The following is a 16,808-nucleotide window of genomic DNA, read 5'->3' as shown; positions in this document are numbered from 1 at the left end:
GATGTATAGGATATAGATTTTCTCCTTTCTGCAATATAGAAGTATAAAAATAGTAATTTTTTTGTTAAAATATTTTGTACGTATATTCTTATAAATATTTCAAATTATGGGTTTACCTCATAAATTTACTATTTGTATGTAAATTTTTATAAATTATTTTTTTTCATATATATATATATATACATATATCCATATAAATATATGAAATTTCATGTATATACTTGTAAATTTACTATTTGGATATATATCCTTATCAATTATTATTTTTATGTATATATTCTCATAAATTAATTATTTGTATGTATATTTTTAAAAATTATTTCCTTTTGTGCATTTACTTTTCCTAAGTAAAGGATTTGCATGCAGAAAAATATAATTTAAAAGGTATACACAAAAAATGATAATTTATATAGGTATACATTTAAAAATAAATTATTTAAAACGATATACAAGCAGGTAATAGATATGTAAGGCTATATGTGTAATTTTAAATTTTTTTTTATAAGGGCATACATGTGAGAAGAATAATTTATAAGGGTATACAAGTAAATAGCTAATTTATGAGGCTATTCTTGTAATTTTAGATACTTATATGGGTATACATGTAAAAAAAAATTTGTTATGTAATAAGTAATTGATTTTAATGGTGGTTGAGCAGAAATTTTCATTATTAATACCAGTGTCATTAATACCGGTATCTATACAAGAAACAGAACAATCCGCACAAGTTGAACTTTTTTATAAAAATTCTTGTTAATAATACCAGCATAATTAATATCGATCTTGCACAAGTTGAACTTTTTTATAAAAATTCTTGTTAATAATACCAGCATAATTAATATCGATCTTGCACGATAATGATGTGCATGGTATGACTTTTTCTCTATTTTCTAGCAAATTATAATAAATAAAAAATAACATATAAGAAAAAAAAACAAATATTATATGCTAAAATATATATATATATATATATATATATATATATATATTATTTTATTAATTTAACATTTAAAAACTATCATAATAGAATAGATAATTATAAAAAAATAATGATAATAACATATATACCCTTATATATATCAACCACATATATATACCCTTACATGCTACGTTGTTTCATAAGAAAAGATGATCACGTCCAACAAAAGTGCTGAACGGTAAGATGTCCCAGTATCATGAGGACGTTCCAAACATGATTCCTTGATACGTGTCACAACAACCATGAATATCTGCACGCTTCAGATTTCCTCGGTGTTAAAATATTCTTATTGCTTACTGATAACACGAGGGATACGTTAACGTACACGGAAAATTTGAGTCAATAAACTGCAGTTATTATTGCATGAGATCGCGTGCATTCCTTCCCAATAAGATTGCGTGCATTCCTTTGAAAAAAATATCCAAGCATTATATTTATATAAGAGATAATCAATTTTTTCTGCCTTTTAGCTCTCATACTAAAAGATATTTAAACAACAAGCTGGCATTCCAATTCCTCAATTTGCATGTTTTGAGTACAGTCAACAAAAGATACAAGAAATACAAATTAATAAAATCCACTTCGGTTCCATTAAAAAAATGCAAAAGAAGAAAAAAAAGTACAAGAAAACCTACATGGGGCATAGACCCTCATATTATCAATGATTCCAATTGTGAGAACCCGTATGGATGTGTGTTTAGTTTCACATCAGTTATTCGTTGGGTAGACCTTGGATAATTATGCAGAGCAAGAAACTCAAATAATACCTTCCGACTAGCCATTTTGGATGAGGTCTTAGGTTGTTACAAATGGTATCAGAGCGGACCCAGCCCATAACTTATGTGGACTAGGGAACACTGCAGCACGGATCTATTGGGGTTGACCACAGGCTGATCGTGACGTTTGTGATTAGATTTGAATGGATTGAACCCTCAGCCCGATGAGGACGTCAGGGCTTGAACGGAGGAGCATGTGAGGATCCGTGCGGGCGTGTGTTTAGTCCCACATCGGTTATTCTTTGGGTAGATTTTGGGTACTTATACAGGATCAACGAACTCAAATAATATCATCTGACTAGCCATTTTGGGTGAGGTCCTGGGTTGTTACAAATAGTATCAGAGCGGATCCGACCCATAACCTATGTGGATCAGAGGACACTGCAACACGGATCTATTAGGGCTGACCACGAGCCGATCATGGTGTTTGTGATTAGATTTAAATAGATTTGAACCCTTAGTCTGACAGGACGTCAGAGCTTGAACGGGGAAAATATGTGAGGACCCATGCGGGCGTGTGTTTAGTATCGGTTATTCGCTGAGTAAATTTTGGATAATTATACAAGATCAAAAAACCTAAATAATACCTTCTGGCTAGCCAGTTTGGATGAGATCCTGAGTGTTACACCAATCTCGAGTAAACCGCAAGGGAGACACGAGAATTCTTCAATCTATGGATATGATAAATCAGGAATCGATCTCACGCAAGCAGTTTTGGGTAGTTGGAACCAAAATAAAATTGGAAACATTCAGGCAAACTAAGATAAGTAAGGACTTCTTAAACTACCACAATGACCATACAAGAGGCCTTGCACACAATTCAACAGGTCACTAAGAGAAAAGCTCTTAATCAAATATGATATGGAGAATGCATGTGAAAGACTCCTAAAAATTTGTATGTCAAGTGCTCAGCAGAACATGTTTCCTAGCTTTAGAGATGATTTGGATCTATCATTGCTTGTTTACTGAAGCTTTTATGGTTCTACTTAACCAAAGCCTTACTAGGTGGTTTGGATTGGAACATAGAACTAGACAAGGCGACCCAGCGTCACCTTATCTATCCGTATTGTGCAGGAGTCTAAGAGAAACCTGATAATGATGTTTGAGATTCATAAATACCAATTAGCATGAGATCACTGGAGGGGAATTAGGTAGGTTCCTCGACAAACAAAGAATAAGGGGCTTCTTGGTGTATGCACATCTTGAAAGTTGGAGGACTCAGAGCAGTTTTCTCCACAAAATATTATTTAAAAGATTGCTGCAATTCAGCAAGGGACTATAAGAATGTATAAGTTGGCATTTTGTCTAGGCTTAAAATATGACATTCAAGCAGATGTACGAATGCATTTCCCAAGCAATCACTAATCAGCAGGTGAAGTGAGAAAAATCATAACACTATGGAAGCTTTTAATAAATCTAACAGGAATAATATTTTCATGGAAGATTATGAAGAGGAACTTTCCCCAGCACCAAGATCACACAATCGGGAGTTTGTTTTTAAACACAATCAAAGATGCCAACAAATAGAATCACAGGATTATGTCTTACTCAATGTCCAGTTGGTCAACAACTTCTGCAGGCACTTCATCATCAATGTGGCAGATTCCATTGTTTTAACATAAGGATCATCTTATTTGATATTGTAATATGCAAATTGGAACAGATGATGTGAAGTAACAATAAAGAAGGAAGCTGATCAATGCATAACTAATGATCCAGCAAGCAAGAAACATGTTACTACATGACCTTTTCTAGATACAACTGTGGAGCTGGATAATTGGAGTTTCTAACAGCATAAGCTGCAGCAGACAACTGCTTGTCAGCATAATGCTGGAAAGTACAGGTGGTGCCGCTTTCATAGAGATCCAGCATGCAAGGCATTTATAGGAAAGCTGTCAGGTAATGGTGTTTAGAGCACCAAACAAGATGAACCAGTTTTAGGTGGTGTTTCTCCACCCCAATTTGATCAGGCTGAAGCCTTGGAAACATATAATACTTCAGGAAGCGAACTGGTTGATATTTAGGCACCTTAAACATGTCAAAACTCGTGCCAACTCACATCAAATAGTTCAAGTTTAAAATTTTGAATAACATCCCTGAGAGAAAGGATCATCCAAGGAATTCAGGACAAACTCACAAAAAGCAGATTATTGTAGTCTCTGTTTCAATCCACCAAGAGAACAATCGGATAGCTAGCAAATTGGCTAGCAGATATAGGTTGCACATAATCCATCAAGAATAGGCAACCGCTAGGTAGTTGGAAAATGATTTGGTAATACCTTGTGGGCAGCCTATGCAATTCCCTGTGAGGTATTCATAAGCGGTCAAACTGCACCAACAAGAAGAAAAGAAGGGAAGTTGAGGAAGGGACCTGTCTAGTATCTAGTGAACTTTAATGTCACCACTGCCAAGGCAACCAATGTTGCTGATACCAACACACCACCACAACAAGCCCAAGCTGCACACTTGTTACTAAGAATCCGGCAGTCCTCTCTGAAACTATTCTGTTCCTCAAAGACCTAGACAAAATGGAAAAAGAAAGAAAATGTAAGAAAACCAACAAGCAGCAATAGCCATATTTACTTGATCAAACCCTCACATCTTGCTGACTTTCAAGGGGATTTGTTTAGAGCTACATAACAGATAAATGTAAAGCAAAAGTTTTCCATACCAGAGTGGAGTCAGTAGTCTGCTGATCCTGGTAAGTGGTGAAAACTAGAGATTCCCTGGGTGGGATCATGATGTTCCTGTGAATCAATGTGGTCATTGCTTCAGTTCTGGTGGAAGAAGGTTCCACATCCAAAATAAGCATATCTGCAGACACAATTGATTATGACGACAAAAAATATTACTATCATAATTGACAATATTATTAACATCTAGAAAAGCCCTTTATCAACTGGGAAATTTTCTTCTATATAAGTACAGCTGCAGAGCAGCTCCTAATACAGATATGTGAATCATTAGAAGTTTCAAAGAACTAGCCTAACTGCACATAAAGAAACTATTATGGTGAAAACTAAAACCTTCAGTAAAATCACAGACGTTCCCACTTAGAATGCCTCCTATTATAGCTGCACCCTCCGCAGCTGCTTCATCTACGACCTCCTCCATTTTTGGCTGCTTTCCACCAAAGTAGTCCTCCAAAAGCCGCCGAATCTTAGGAATCCTGGAACTCCCACCTGTGAGAACAACTTCATCAATTTGATACTTGCTCAGTCCAGCATCTTTCATGGTTTTGTTAACAAGCCACATGGTCCTGATGAACAAAGCATCGTTCAACTCTTCAAACAGGTTCTGTGTCAGTGGCTCAGAGAAATCAAAGCCTTCACATAGAGATTCAATCTCCACTTGGACTTCTTGTTGGTTACTCAAAACTCTCTTGGCACTTTCGCATTCCTTCCTCAACTTCCCAAGAGTCTGCTTGTCCCTGCTGATGTCCTTTCCATGCCTCTCATTGATCAAATTTATGAAGTAGCGCATGATTTTCTTGTCAAAGTCCTCACCTGCAAAACAAAAAGTAAGGAGGAAAAAGGAGTTAACTTTGTATGTAGTATATTAAAATTCCCATACCTTACTAGAGCATGGGAAAAAACCCAGTATTTGTGCGTGATTATATCAAGTCAGATGCACTGACTCATTACGCCCCATACATAACAGATGTTTTATTTGAAAACCCAAAGTTTAGAACTAGAATATTTTGTCCCAGAGTATAATCGAAAGTTTCTAAATCTGCATTCCAAGGTAAATGGAAAGCAGGTAACCAATTTATTCACATTACACAATAATCTTCAAGTAGAATTTGGAATTCTGGTGCTAATTAGAAAGGGAAAAAAAAATGCTCCATCAGATGTGCAATATGGATTTTCTATATTTATTTTTAGGTTTTCAGTTTTAAAAGAACATGTAACCTAATAGATAATGACAGTAGTAAAATGTTTTGTCAGGATATTTGAAAATTTACCTCCTAGTTTGTCACCATTTGTTGCTAGAACCACAAAAGCTCCATTATCAATACTCAAGATGCTGACATCAAACGTTCCACCACCAAGGCGAAAAACAAGGATGTTTTTCTGACCATCTTGTTTATATCGACCATTTGCAATAGCAGCAGCTGTTGGTTCGTTGATTATTCTGGCCACATTTAAGCAAGCTTTGCTGCATGCATTCTTGACAGCTCGTCGCTGAGCATAATTGAAGTAAGCTGGAGCAAGAAAAAAAATATAATATGTTAGGAAGTCTGTATTGCAGAAAAAAACAGGGATCATAACTGAACTTTGCATACAGACGAAGATATTGGCTAAAGGTTTTTTTTTTTTTTTTACCTGGAACAGTAACAACGGCATCCTTGATTGTCATATCAGCTGCGTGTTCAGTATTCTCCTTCATTTTTGCAATAATATATGCAACAATATCCTCAGGACTGAAAATGTAAGACCGCACACCACTCTCCATATTCACTTTAATATAGGGTTCACCATCCTTGTTAGCAATCTTGTATGGCACAAGCTCCATGTCATCCTGTACATCTGGGTCCTCAAACCTAGAGATGATGTGTATTTAAACATTATTAGGATTCATCTACTGACTGGCTAGGCTGTAAAGGAAGTGGATCATCAAGAAAATTGACAGTTGAGAGAAAAAGCTCACTTTCTTCCAATTAGTCGCTTGACATTAAAAATGGTTCTTTCAGCATTCACAGTTGCCTGATTCTCTGCATCCTCGCCAATTAGCTTCTCATCAGTGTAGGCCACCCACGATGGGGTCACATGCTTGCCCTTATCATTGAGTAAGCACACCAACAAGCCATTCTTGTAAACAGAAGCACATGAGTATGAGGTTCCTATATCTATCCCAATGGTTGATCCCAACGAAGATCCTGCCAGTGAATTCATCAACTGAATACATCACTGCTTTTTCTTAAGTCCAATACTTTCATAGCTAAGATCAATGAGTCCACCCACCTCCAGTTTTCTTTTGAAAAAAGACAAAAAAAGGTAAAAGAAAAAAAGACATGACTGAACTGCTGTCCAGTTATATTGTGATTTAAAAAATATGAAAAATTGTGTCAAATAGATAATTATTAAGCATCATTTTTACTGCTGTTAGATTTTGTAGGAATTAATCAGAAAACCTAACAAGCACAGGTAAAAGTTCTACTCGAAATGCAGTGCATCATCAGATCAGATAATGCAGACATCCTGCTACTCCAGCACCTTTTAATTACATATAAAGCTACTTGAGGGAATTAAAAAGAATTTCAAGTCATAATCACAGAAAAGAAGAATAGAAGTCAGTATATTAATGATGAAACCATATGATTGTAGCATGCTCCTTTGAACTACTGCAAACAAAGCATGCTTATAATGTATTTTGAAGCATGGAACCTATAATATTTTTTGAAGCATGTAATAGTTTTTAAAACTACATACAGCAAGCAGTAAATTCGTCTCTAAGAATCTTGTATTCTTGTTCATCAGTGCTACACCTATGAATTATTTTGCAGCAAATTTATAGATTAGAACAATGTGGCAATAGATGAGTACAAGTTTACGTCATTCCAAATCAAGAAAACTATCTAAACTCACTACAAGTTATATATCAACTTTATCCAAGAGTTCAAGCTTGCAGAATTCAAATTTGCATACCTATAACAAAGTTAACCATCCGAAAAAAATGATCAAATCTTGCTGCATTCTTGGATTTTAAATAAATAACTTATAATGTATACTGACAAATAAAACTGAAAGAAAGAGAACTTATTAATCAATCAGCCCCCAGTGATCTGGAAAGAATTTAATAAAAACACTAATCATTTTGAAGCATTCAAGCCCTGCACCATTCACATTCACATGCCAACAACAAAAGGATTACCAACTATTCCAAGAAATCAATCAGATTTTGTTTTTCTTGAACAATGACAACAAAATATGTAGCATATAATATGAAACAAAATGAAAGAAAGGGACTAAATTAATCGATCAGCCCTCAATGATTTGGAAATGAATGAATTAAGGCCTCCACCATTCTGTATCAAGCATCCACTCCGAAACTAATAGGAGCTATAACAATTGTCTCCAAGGCTTTGCAACCAATAACAGAAGAATTCCAACCATGGTTTGCCGTACCCGCCTAAACCGGATGTACAACATGTACCGTATTATACCGGTTTAGTATCGGTACCCTGTACGGATAGCAAACACGACGAAAAGATCCCATACCGACACAGTACTATTATGTCACCGGAACTGAGACGGCGAATCTTGATCCCAACTATTCCAAAAGAACCAATTGCATGTATTGAATAATAAATATAACATTAAACCGTATACTGTGATAGAATATGAATGAAAAGAATCATGCTAACTGACCAATATTTGGCAATCTGGCAACAAATCAATAGAGGTCCAAATCATATGAGTCAGGAACCCTAAGGTAAATTTCTATGATAATTAATACCATGTATCAAACCCTACACCATCAATTTTGGAACCAATAATGAAAGAACTATTTCATGAAACAGAATAAATCTTTTTATTTAGTCATTATAAACAAGAAAATCTAAACCATAATATATGAACTAAGATGAAAGAACGAGCTATATTAGTTGACCAGCCCTCAGTCATCTGGCAATGAATGAATAAAGGTCTGCATCGTTCTGTATCAACAATCCAATCTAAAACTATAAGGAGTTATAATAATTATTTTCAAGTGTTCGTCCCATAATGCAAATTCAGAAACAATAACAAAGAAATCACCAACTGTTCCAAAAGAACCAACTGCATTATTGAACAATAAAGAGGACATCAAACCATATATTAAGATAAATTACAAAATAAAGAACCATATGAATTGATCAGCACTTGGCGATCTGGCAACCAATCAACAAATAACTACATTGTCCTGAACCAAGAACTCAACCTAAACTCATATAACAATTAATTCCAGGTGCGAAGCCCTACAGCATCAAAGCTGGAACCAACAACAAAGGAATTGCTACTATTTCAGGAAACAGAACAAAACCTTTTGTTTACTCAAAGAATAAGCTATACCATAAGCTATGTAATAAAATGAAAGAAACAGGTATATTGATTGATCAGTTCTCAGCAATCTGGCAATGAAACAACAAAGGCCTATACCATCAAAGCAAGAATCAAGAATCCAATTTAAGTCACAAGCTATAAAATTATGGCAAATGATATATAAATTGATCAATAGCGGCCTATACCATTTTGAGTCAATAACTAAAGAATCGCGAACTATACCAAAAACCCAATCTAATCCTAACGCATTCCCAAAAAGAACCATACGAATTCAATTGCTTAACCGAATAAAATCTAAAAGCATTAAAGATTTCTTACTGCTGCCATCATCAGCATAGCCAGCTGGCCTGATCGAATCGTCATCCTCCTGGACCTCATCGAGCACACCCTTCCACTTGATCCCCGCCTCTCTAAACTGCTGGCCAAGAAACTTGGTCTTCCGGCCGAGTGCAAGAATCCTGTGTGCAGTGAATGGATCATCGCTGTCCACAAAGTGGGCGAAGGCCTCCACTCCCGCCATGTCACCGCGGAGAGAGCGGAGGTACAGACGCGCGAGACCCCTGCTCAGAGGGTAGCCGAGGCCTCGCCAGTAGGTGGTCTCGATCAGGTACTGGAGTAGAGCGAGGAAGACGGGGTCTTCGGACGGGTGACGGCGGCCGGTGCCCGGCACCGGCTCCTTCCGAGGGGCACCGAACGGCCAGAAAGGGCTGGGAGCGTTGCGGTGGAGGCCTCTCGCTCGTTCCTGGTACTTCTTTCGAATGTATTCCAAGAACTCGTCGAAGAATTCTCCGAGGAAGCGGACGGGACCCTCGTCTTGGGACGAAGAGGATCCAGCCATGGACGGCGCCAGCGAGAGTGGGACGTAGGCGGGCGACGAGAGCTCCCGGCGGGGGCAACGGCAGGTCCATTTGCCCATGGGGACGGGGGACGGCGGACGGCGAGGGTTTCTTCTCGGGTAGGGAGAGAGAGGGAGGAGGGAGTTTTGAGAGTAAAAGCGCGGGGAGAGGGAGGATGCTTTGGGGGGTGGCTCAGGGAAGGCTCCCTTTCATAACTGCCGTTTCTTGGGGCGGTTAGTGATAGCACGTGCGCTGCACGTGAATGGAAGCATTGGGTCAATAGTGCTGACCTCCACTTACTTTAATTTTTCACGAACTCTATTTAATTCTGAAATTTTCAATGTTTTTGTACTTGGACTCAAAAAGATATCTTTACGTGAATATATTTTTTATAGCGAATGTACTTTTTATATCAAATATAATATATCTTTATGAGCACTGCCATGTACCTGAAATAAGCATCAAATTAGGTTATAATACAGTACATATTAGGAGAGTAGAGGGTAGTAGCTTGTTCATTCGATATTTTATTCTCCACTTTAGCGTAGCAGTCAGCCAAAACTTTAGCTGAACATGCATTAGGACACCCACTGGGGTATGTAAAGTGATTCCTTCGGCAGGTAAAAAATGTTTAAGGTTAGTGACAAAATTGTTCAAGTAATTTGAAATTGAATTATTTCTGTTAAAAAATATGGATGTGTGAAAATAACTTTTTTTTAAAAAAAATTTATTTGTCCAAATTATCTTTTGGGATGTTTTACCAATTTATATAAAACCTTTTCGACGGCTAAGTTGAGAACTAGTACGTCAAATCTATGCTATGATATCAATTTGTTTTGATATAGTCAAACTACATATATATCCCTCCAAGTTTTTTTTTTTTTTTAGCTGCCACGGGCACAACTTAGTCATCACTCCACCAGCAGTCTCAATTCCAAGAGTCAGGTGCCATGTCCAAAAGAATTATATCTGCATCCAGGTTTAACCATAGACAGTAGAAAGCTTGTCAGCACAATTACTATTTTTCAAATTAAAAGACTTGGATCAATTTGGGTTTATGTTCTAAGGAAATGTAATTTGGCAGCAGCTGGAAAACTCTTATGTTGCCATTCGAATGATTACAGCTCTGGGGTACCAGTCTCCATGATCAAGCCAGAGCAATAGTAATGGAAAAAGTAGTACCTTTGGTTTCTTCACCACCCTCTCCACTTAGGATGCTTCCTTGCACAGCTTCACCATATGCAGCTGCTTCATTAGGGTTCATCCCCTTGTTCGGCTCCTTTCCATCAAAGAAGTCCTTCAGAAGCTGTTGAACCTTGGGAATCCTGGTGCTTCCACCCACAAGAACAATTTCATCAATTTGATGCTTCTCCAATCCAGCATCTTCCATTGCCTTCTTGACAGGTCCCATAGTCTTCCTGAATAAGTCAATGTTCAATTCTTCAAACCTGGCCCTGGTCAGTGGCTCAGAGAAATCCAAGCCTTCATAGAGAGATTCAATCTCCACCCTGACTTGGTGTTGGTTACTCAAAGCTCTCTTTGCACGTTCACACTCCCTCCTCAACTTCCCAAGAGCCTTGTTGTCCTTGCTGATGTCCTCTCCGTGCTTCTTCTTGATCAATTTGATAAAGTGCTCCATGATTCTCTGATCAAAGTCCTCACCTGCAAAACAAATGCGAAAAAAAAGGTCTGAAGTTAATCTTCAGACAGAAAGAGACCAACAACCTATGTTTGCAAGCTTGCATAAAGTCAGCTACACTAATTATTTAAATACTGAAGACAAATTTCATTTTCCAAAGCTATCAAAAAACATAGCTCACAAATAAACAAGATTTCAAGATGAGATCTGAAAGTTACTCAATCCAAATAATTGGCTCAACTATGCATTACATTATAGGCTGTGATTTCAAGTTTCAAGCATGTATTCACAATATGGAAACCAAGTATACCAATCTTTGCACATGGTTTGCCCAGGGTTAAACAGATGTTTGAGTAACTCACTCAGTAGCGCCGATTAAGAAATGACGATATATGCAAGCATCTTCTTTTCTTGAATTAGATCTGGGTAAATTGCATAATAGTAAGTTATTGAAGTAGCAAAAGACAAGAATTTACGTCCCAGATGGGTGTCACCATTTGTTGCCAGAACCTCAAAAACTCCATTATCAATAGTCAAAATGCTGACATCAAATGTCCCACCGCCAAGATCAAAAACTAGGATGTTTTTCTCACCACCCTTCTTGTCCAAACCATATGCAATAGCAGCAGCTGTTGGTTCATTGATAATTCTAGCAACATTCAAGCCAGCTATCGTGCCAGCATCCTTGGTTGCCTGTCTCTAAGCATCATTGAAATAAGCTCATTGTTCGTCGAAACCATCTATACCCATATCTCATGTTTGTATTAACTATTAAGCAAAATGTATTTTGATGACATTGATTAGATAATTTGATAATTGGCGCCTAAGATTTCTTAGGGGATGTCATTAGGTTGAATTCAAGGATCTAAAACATTGGAGAGCTACGCATAAAGAAGCTCGCAAATATGCATGCATTTATACAAGACCGTATGCGCATGCATAAGTGCGAAGATTGCTTATATACAGCATAAATGATTTGAATATTGCGACCACATCAAGAGGGGAAGTTTGTAGTCCATAGCAGCATTTAAGAGTCTAACCACTGTTAAGGCTGGTACTTTTGTTAGATTAGTAAACAACACTCACAAAACAGGAATTAAGAAATATACCTGCCTAAAGATTTCTCCTATTTGCCCACCCCAAACCCAGGCATGTGGCCCTTAGCTCCCCAGATAATCTCACTAAAATTGTTTCTCCAGGTTGTCTTAGAGAGTTTGTTTATCCCTTTAGCTTTTTTCCCTTTGATTACTATGAGAGCTGTGCTGTAGTAGGAATAATCTGTGAATTATATTAAAGCATCTAATATTATTCACTGTTTTTACATTTGCTCTGTGTTTCTTTGAACTAATTCTTGAAGAATCAAGAACACAGGAAAATGATTTTTTTTGGCCCGTTTCACGTTAGACCAAAGTTATTTGACTTGGTATCTGGGAATTCATCGATTGGTTTGGAGGGAATTCTTGAACAAACTACTGCTGGCTTAGAAAAGCCTCTTCAGTGCAGTGGTTGGCTCACTGCACATGAAGTTTTGATCTCCTGTGGCAATTGAGAGGCAAATTGTAATGTAGATTTCTTCAGCAAGATGCGTAACGAAATTTGCCATCTTCACAAAGATCAGATGATCCGAGGCTATCCCTGTTTGATTTGCTAATACTCGCTTAGGATGCAAGTATTTATCTTAACTAATAGCATGCCTCTTCTTTAACATTGTTCATTATATATCTTGCCTGTTTGAAATCTTCAAAAAGAATCCAAAAGACAAATAAACAAAATTTTAGTTCAACATTGTCCCCCCCCCCCCCCCCCCCCCCCAACCCTTTATCTAAGAAGACAAGGGGAAGAAGGAAAAACTGAAAGTAACACAAAAAGATGCTCTCAGCCTAAATGGAGTTTCTAGTTGCTGTCAAAGCCTCTTTTTTCTAGCAACCTGCTACATAGATGTTTTGGAAAAGAATCCTAATGCTATGATTTTTGGCTGAAGAGGTCAGTATGCTCATACACTTGACACAAAACAAGCTTCTGAGAAAGGTATAACCGTCATTTTCTTTGCAAAAATTGTTAAGGTAGTACAGTCCCACCAAAAATCCCTCTTGAAAAAAAAAAGGGATCTCAAATGGTGATTGTCACCGGAACTCATCATGGACATCATCATAATCATCATCAACATCATCATAGTCATCAAAGGGCCCTTCCTCGAAAACAGCACTATAGAATGCCTGATGGTGGTTTAGCATCTCCTTCAGTGTCAATTTGCCATCTCTGTCATCATCAGCCTAGATCACATTTGCAAATGGAAAAGTTCAGCAGTTAAGTCACTTCGAGGGAACGAAATCACAACTAAAATATACTTTTATATCCTTTTTTAGTGAACATAGACATGAGAATTTCAGATTATTTATGCCAAATTATCGTTTTCTAAGTTGTGTTATAGCGAACTATCGGATTAAGAAACATAAATTCTAACCTCATGCATCAAGTACTTTGTGAAATGCATGGCATAAGAAAACTCCCCTGGTTGAAGGTGATGAATTATGGGCTTCAGTTCTTCTGCTGTCAAAACTCTGAAAGATATTATAGAATCCTAGAATTAGTGAATAACCAGGACCAAAACAAACATGCTTTATCTTATTTAATTAGTTAGTTTATTAAGGTTTACGGATCCTTATTTGCCAGCGATACCTATCAGGGCTAAAATCTTCATGCAATGCACAGATTACTTCATCAAATATTGGATTGAATAATATTTAATAAAAAATTTTGAAGGACTAATAGGCTCTATCTATTGTATTATGAGCTAGGAATCTTAAATTACATACTTGTCTTTGTTGACATCAAGCTCTCCAAATTTTCTTTTGGCATAATCTTGATGATGCTTGGAGTCATCTGCCCCATCAGTTTCAGATGAAGCAAAACTCAGATAGATGCCATCAAGTCGATCACGAAACTCCACGAAACTCAATTTCCCATCTTCATTCTGATCCATTTCTCTATTCCTCATAAACCACAGATAACATGAGAAAAAAAAAATAGACTTTTGAAATGAAGAGATATAGAGACTATATCAGAACCATCATCAACAATGTGGAGAACAAAGATACTGATGATTAGGTAGCCAACTTTACGAAATCTACCAAAAGTTCATGCTTTTCCTAGCAAAGAAGGGGGGAAACACATTCTTCAATTACCAAAAAAAAAGAAGAAAAGCCAGACACATAATTCATTGTTCGTTTATTTGTGCAAAGTGTTATTCAGGAAACTCCTAAATATCTTTTCTCGTGGAGGTCGTGGAGGCCACATCTCTTGCTTCTCTAGTGGTATTTCTTTGCACTCTTAAACTTGATTGACACCAATATCATTAACCTTCATCAATTTTGAATTTTGGTGCCATAGAAATTTTGCATAAATAACTTGAAACATAAGAATAACGAGAAACAGCAAGTTACCTAATAAAACATTGAATGTCCAGTATGTTTCATGGGTTGGCATCATTTACCTTAGTTTTTCCTTCTGCAGCCACAATTGGATTGCTGGATTTCTACTATCTTCAGGGTGTAAGAAGCTACAAAGCATAAGTTATTTGTAAGAAAATTAAGTATTATTTGATCAAAGTTCCTTTAACAAAAGAAGGTACTGCTCTTACTACAATGCATAAATTATTTGTAAGAAAATGAAGTAGTATTTGATCAAAGTTCCTTTAACAAAAGAAGGTACTGCTCTTACTCCCTAAATTCGGTGCTATCAAGCGATCCACTGCCATCTTTATCTGCATTCAGAAACTGCTCCTTCCACCACCCTCCTTTACCACGTTCCTTGTTGTCCCAATCTGTACCATGGAAACATTCCAAATGAGCAGCATCATAACGTGCCTAAATTATTAGCTAGGACATTGTTAGAAACTTTTCTCAGTAACTTGACTTCATTATTCCTTTCACTTAAAAACGATCTTATTTTGAAACCAAATGCAACCACAAATATGATGCATTAATTAGATATCCATAAACTATGAAGAGACATATAGGTAAGAAAATTAAATTATGATTCATAGAGAAGCAAGATAAAATGAAAAAAAATCAATAGAACGGAAAAGAAAACCAAGGGATGAAAAAGTTCTATGGAGAAACTTATTCAAAAGACAGTGGAGCTCCGATCTACTCATAATTAAAGTTCTATGCAATTAAATTTTGATATCGGAAGAAGAATCTAAGACAAATAATTCCTCTTAAGACCTTATGTTCTGGTTGAATGTCTGATGTGGCTGTTATTAAACGAATATCAAAAAAATTTATGGTGGAGATTCTAATTTTTTTTTTGCTAGAAGGAGATTATAATGAATTGACTATAAAGCTATAATTAATCAGAAGGGAAGGGAACATCTCTTGATGATCCCAAATATTTAAAGCACAAGAAATTTCCATAAATAATGTCAGGAGAAGAATAAACAAGATGCAATTCAAACTTTATAACAGCCAGATGAAAGAATCATGCAGACCTATCTCTTCTTTGGAAAGATGAGACAAAAACTCTTCAAGGGTAACTGCTCCATCGCCATCTTTGTCATGCAATTTGATCTGCCTCTCGGTGCTGTAGATCAGTCGGTCCAGCGCCTGCCTCCGGTTCCAAACCTCGAGCTCTTGGAAGCTAATTGTCCCATCCTCTGGATACCTATCTAACAATGGGAAGAGATACGTCAACCGCTCTGTTACATTGAGCCGGCCCTCCTCGCCGAAGTACTCCTCAAACACCCCAAACTCTGGCACTTTGCTCCAGTCCCGGTCATCGAAAATGGCGTTCAACTTCTCCTGAAAGGTATCGGGGTCGAGCAAGCCCTGCTCTTCGGCCCGCCGCTCGAGCTTATCCACCAATGGATCGAAGGAGGCATGGTGGTGGGCCAGACGGCGGCCATGGCGGCGTTTTTGGCTGGCATGAGGCGTATGGGAGAAGGAGAGGAGGATGACGAAGGCGATGGCTAGGAGGAGGTAAACCACCCCCGGCTTCACCATTTTTCCGACGGCGGCGGTGTTGGCCGGAGGTGGAGGAGGATTCGGCTCTCTGGGCGAGGGGCCGGCTACTTTGGGAGCTTGCCTGGTGGCGGGAGGGAGGGATTGCGCCTTTGGGACCGTTTTATGCCTCCCGCCAAATATGACCGTTATAAACGGCCGGCGAATGGATGAGAGGAATTCTAAATTAGCACCAAGAGAAGGATTCGATGCCATGATTGACTAAAGTTGACAGGTTTTTATTGGGGTAATTGAAGTCAAACGACTCGAGCCGTTCAAGAAATCTATTTCATTGGATGGTTGCAAGCATTGTCAGCTCACGTGCTTGGCACATTCCTGGAGACCAAGTGGCCTCATATTTCTACTGGTCCTCCCTCATCTCTCTCCATTCTTCTCGCATTTCCTCTCCCTCTCATTAAGTCTCATCCGTAATGGATACACGTCTTTGAGCTCAGTTTTTAACTCTTTCTGAGATAGATAGGCTAAAGAAATACACCAGAAGGTGGCAATGATGTGTCCCATGTTTCATAAATAATGA

At 37.6% G+C, this 16,808-nt stretch overlaps 2 protein-coding genes and 1 pseudogene across 2 annotated transcripts; all 3 read right to left on the bottom strand.

The window, feature by feature from the left end:
* Positions 1-4,130: 4,130 nt before the first annotated feature.
* On the bottom strand, positions 4,131-9,714 carry LOC103721875 (luminal-binding protein 5-like). The gene is made up of 7 exons (XM_089927693.1): positions 9,117-9,714; positions 6,406-6,634; positions 6,081-6,298; positions 5,720-5,995; positions 4,782-5,261; positions 4,427-4,569; positions 4,131-4,274 (listed from the first exon to the last, which is right to left on the bottom strand). Exons 1-7 carry the CDS (start codon positions 9,712-9,714, stop codon positions 4,131-4,133), a joined length of 2,088 nt encoding a protein of 695 aa, XP_089783819.1.
* A 332-nt stretch (positions 9,715-10,046) lies between these two features.
* LOC103721874 (luminal-binding protein 5-like) lies at positions 10,047-12,876 on the bottom strand (annotated as a pseudogene).
* A 294-nt stretch (positions 12,877-13,170) lies between these two features.
* LOC103721873 (Calcium-binding EF hand family protein) lies at positions 13,171-16,273 on the bottom strand. Its single transcript, XM_008812244.5, has 6 exons — positions 15,763-16,273; positions 14,994-15,096; positions 14,767-14,832; positions 14,090-14,260; positions 13,738-13,834; positions 13,171-13,546 (listed from the first exon to the last, which is right to left on the bottom strand). The coding sequence occupies exons 1-6, from the start codon at positions 16,271-16,273 to the stop codon at positions 13,397-13,399; spliced, it is 1,098 nt and encodes a 365-aa protein (XP_008810466.3). The 3' UTR covers positions 13,171-13,396.
* Between the last annotated feature and the right edge of the window lie 535 nt (positions 16,274-16,808).

The sequence above is a fragment of the Phoenix dactylifera genome, chromosome 16, assembly GCF_051530095.1.
Source record: "Phoenix dactylifera cultivar Ajwa chromosome 16, Ajwa_hap1_PhDact_Kaust_v1.1, whole genome shotgun sequence".
NCBI classification, from domain to species: Eukaryota; Viridiplantae; Streptophyta; class Magnoliopsida; order Arecales; family Arecaceae; genus Phoenix; species Phoenix dactylifera.
The sequence above is the reverse complement of the archived record's forward strand: the minus strand, read 5'-3'. Positions and strand labels throughout refer to the sequence as shown.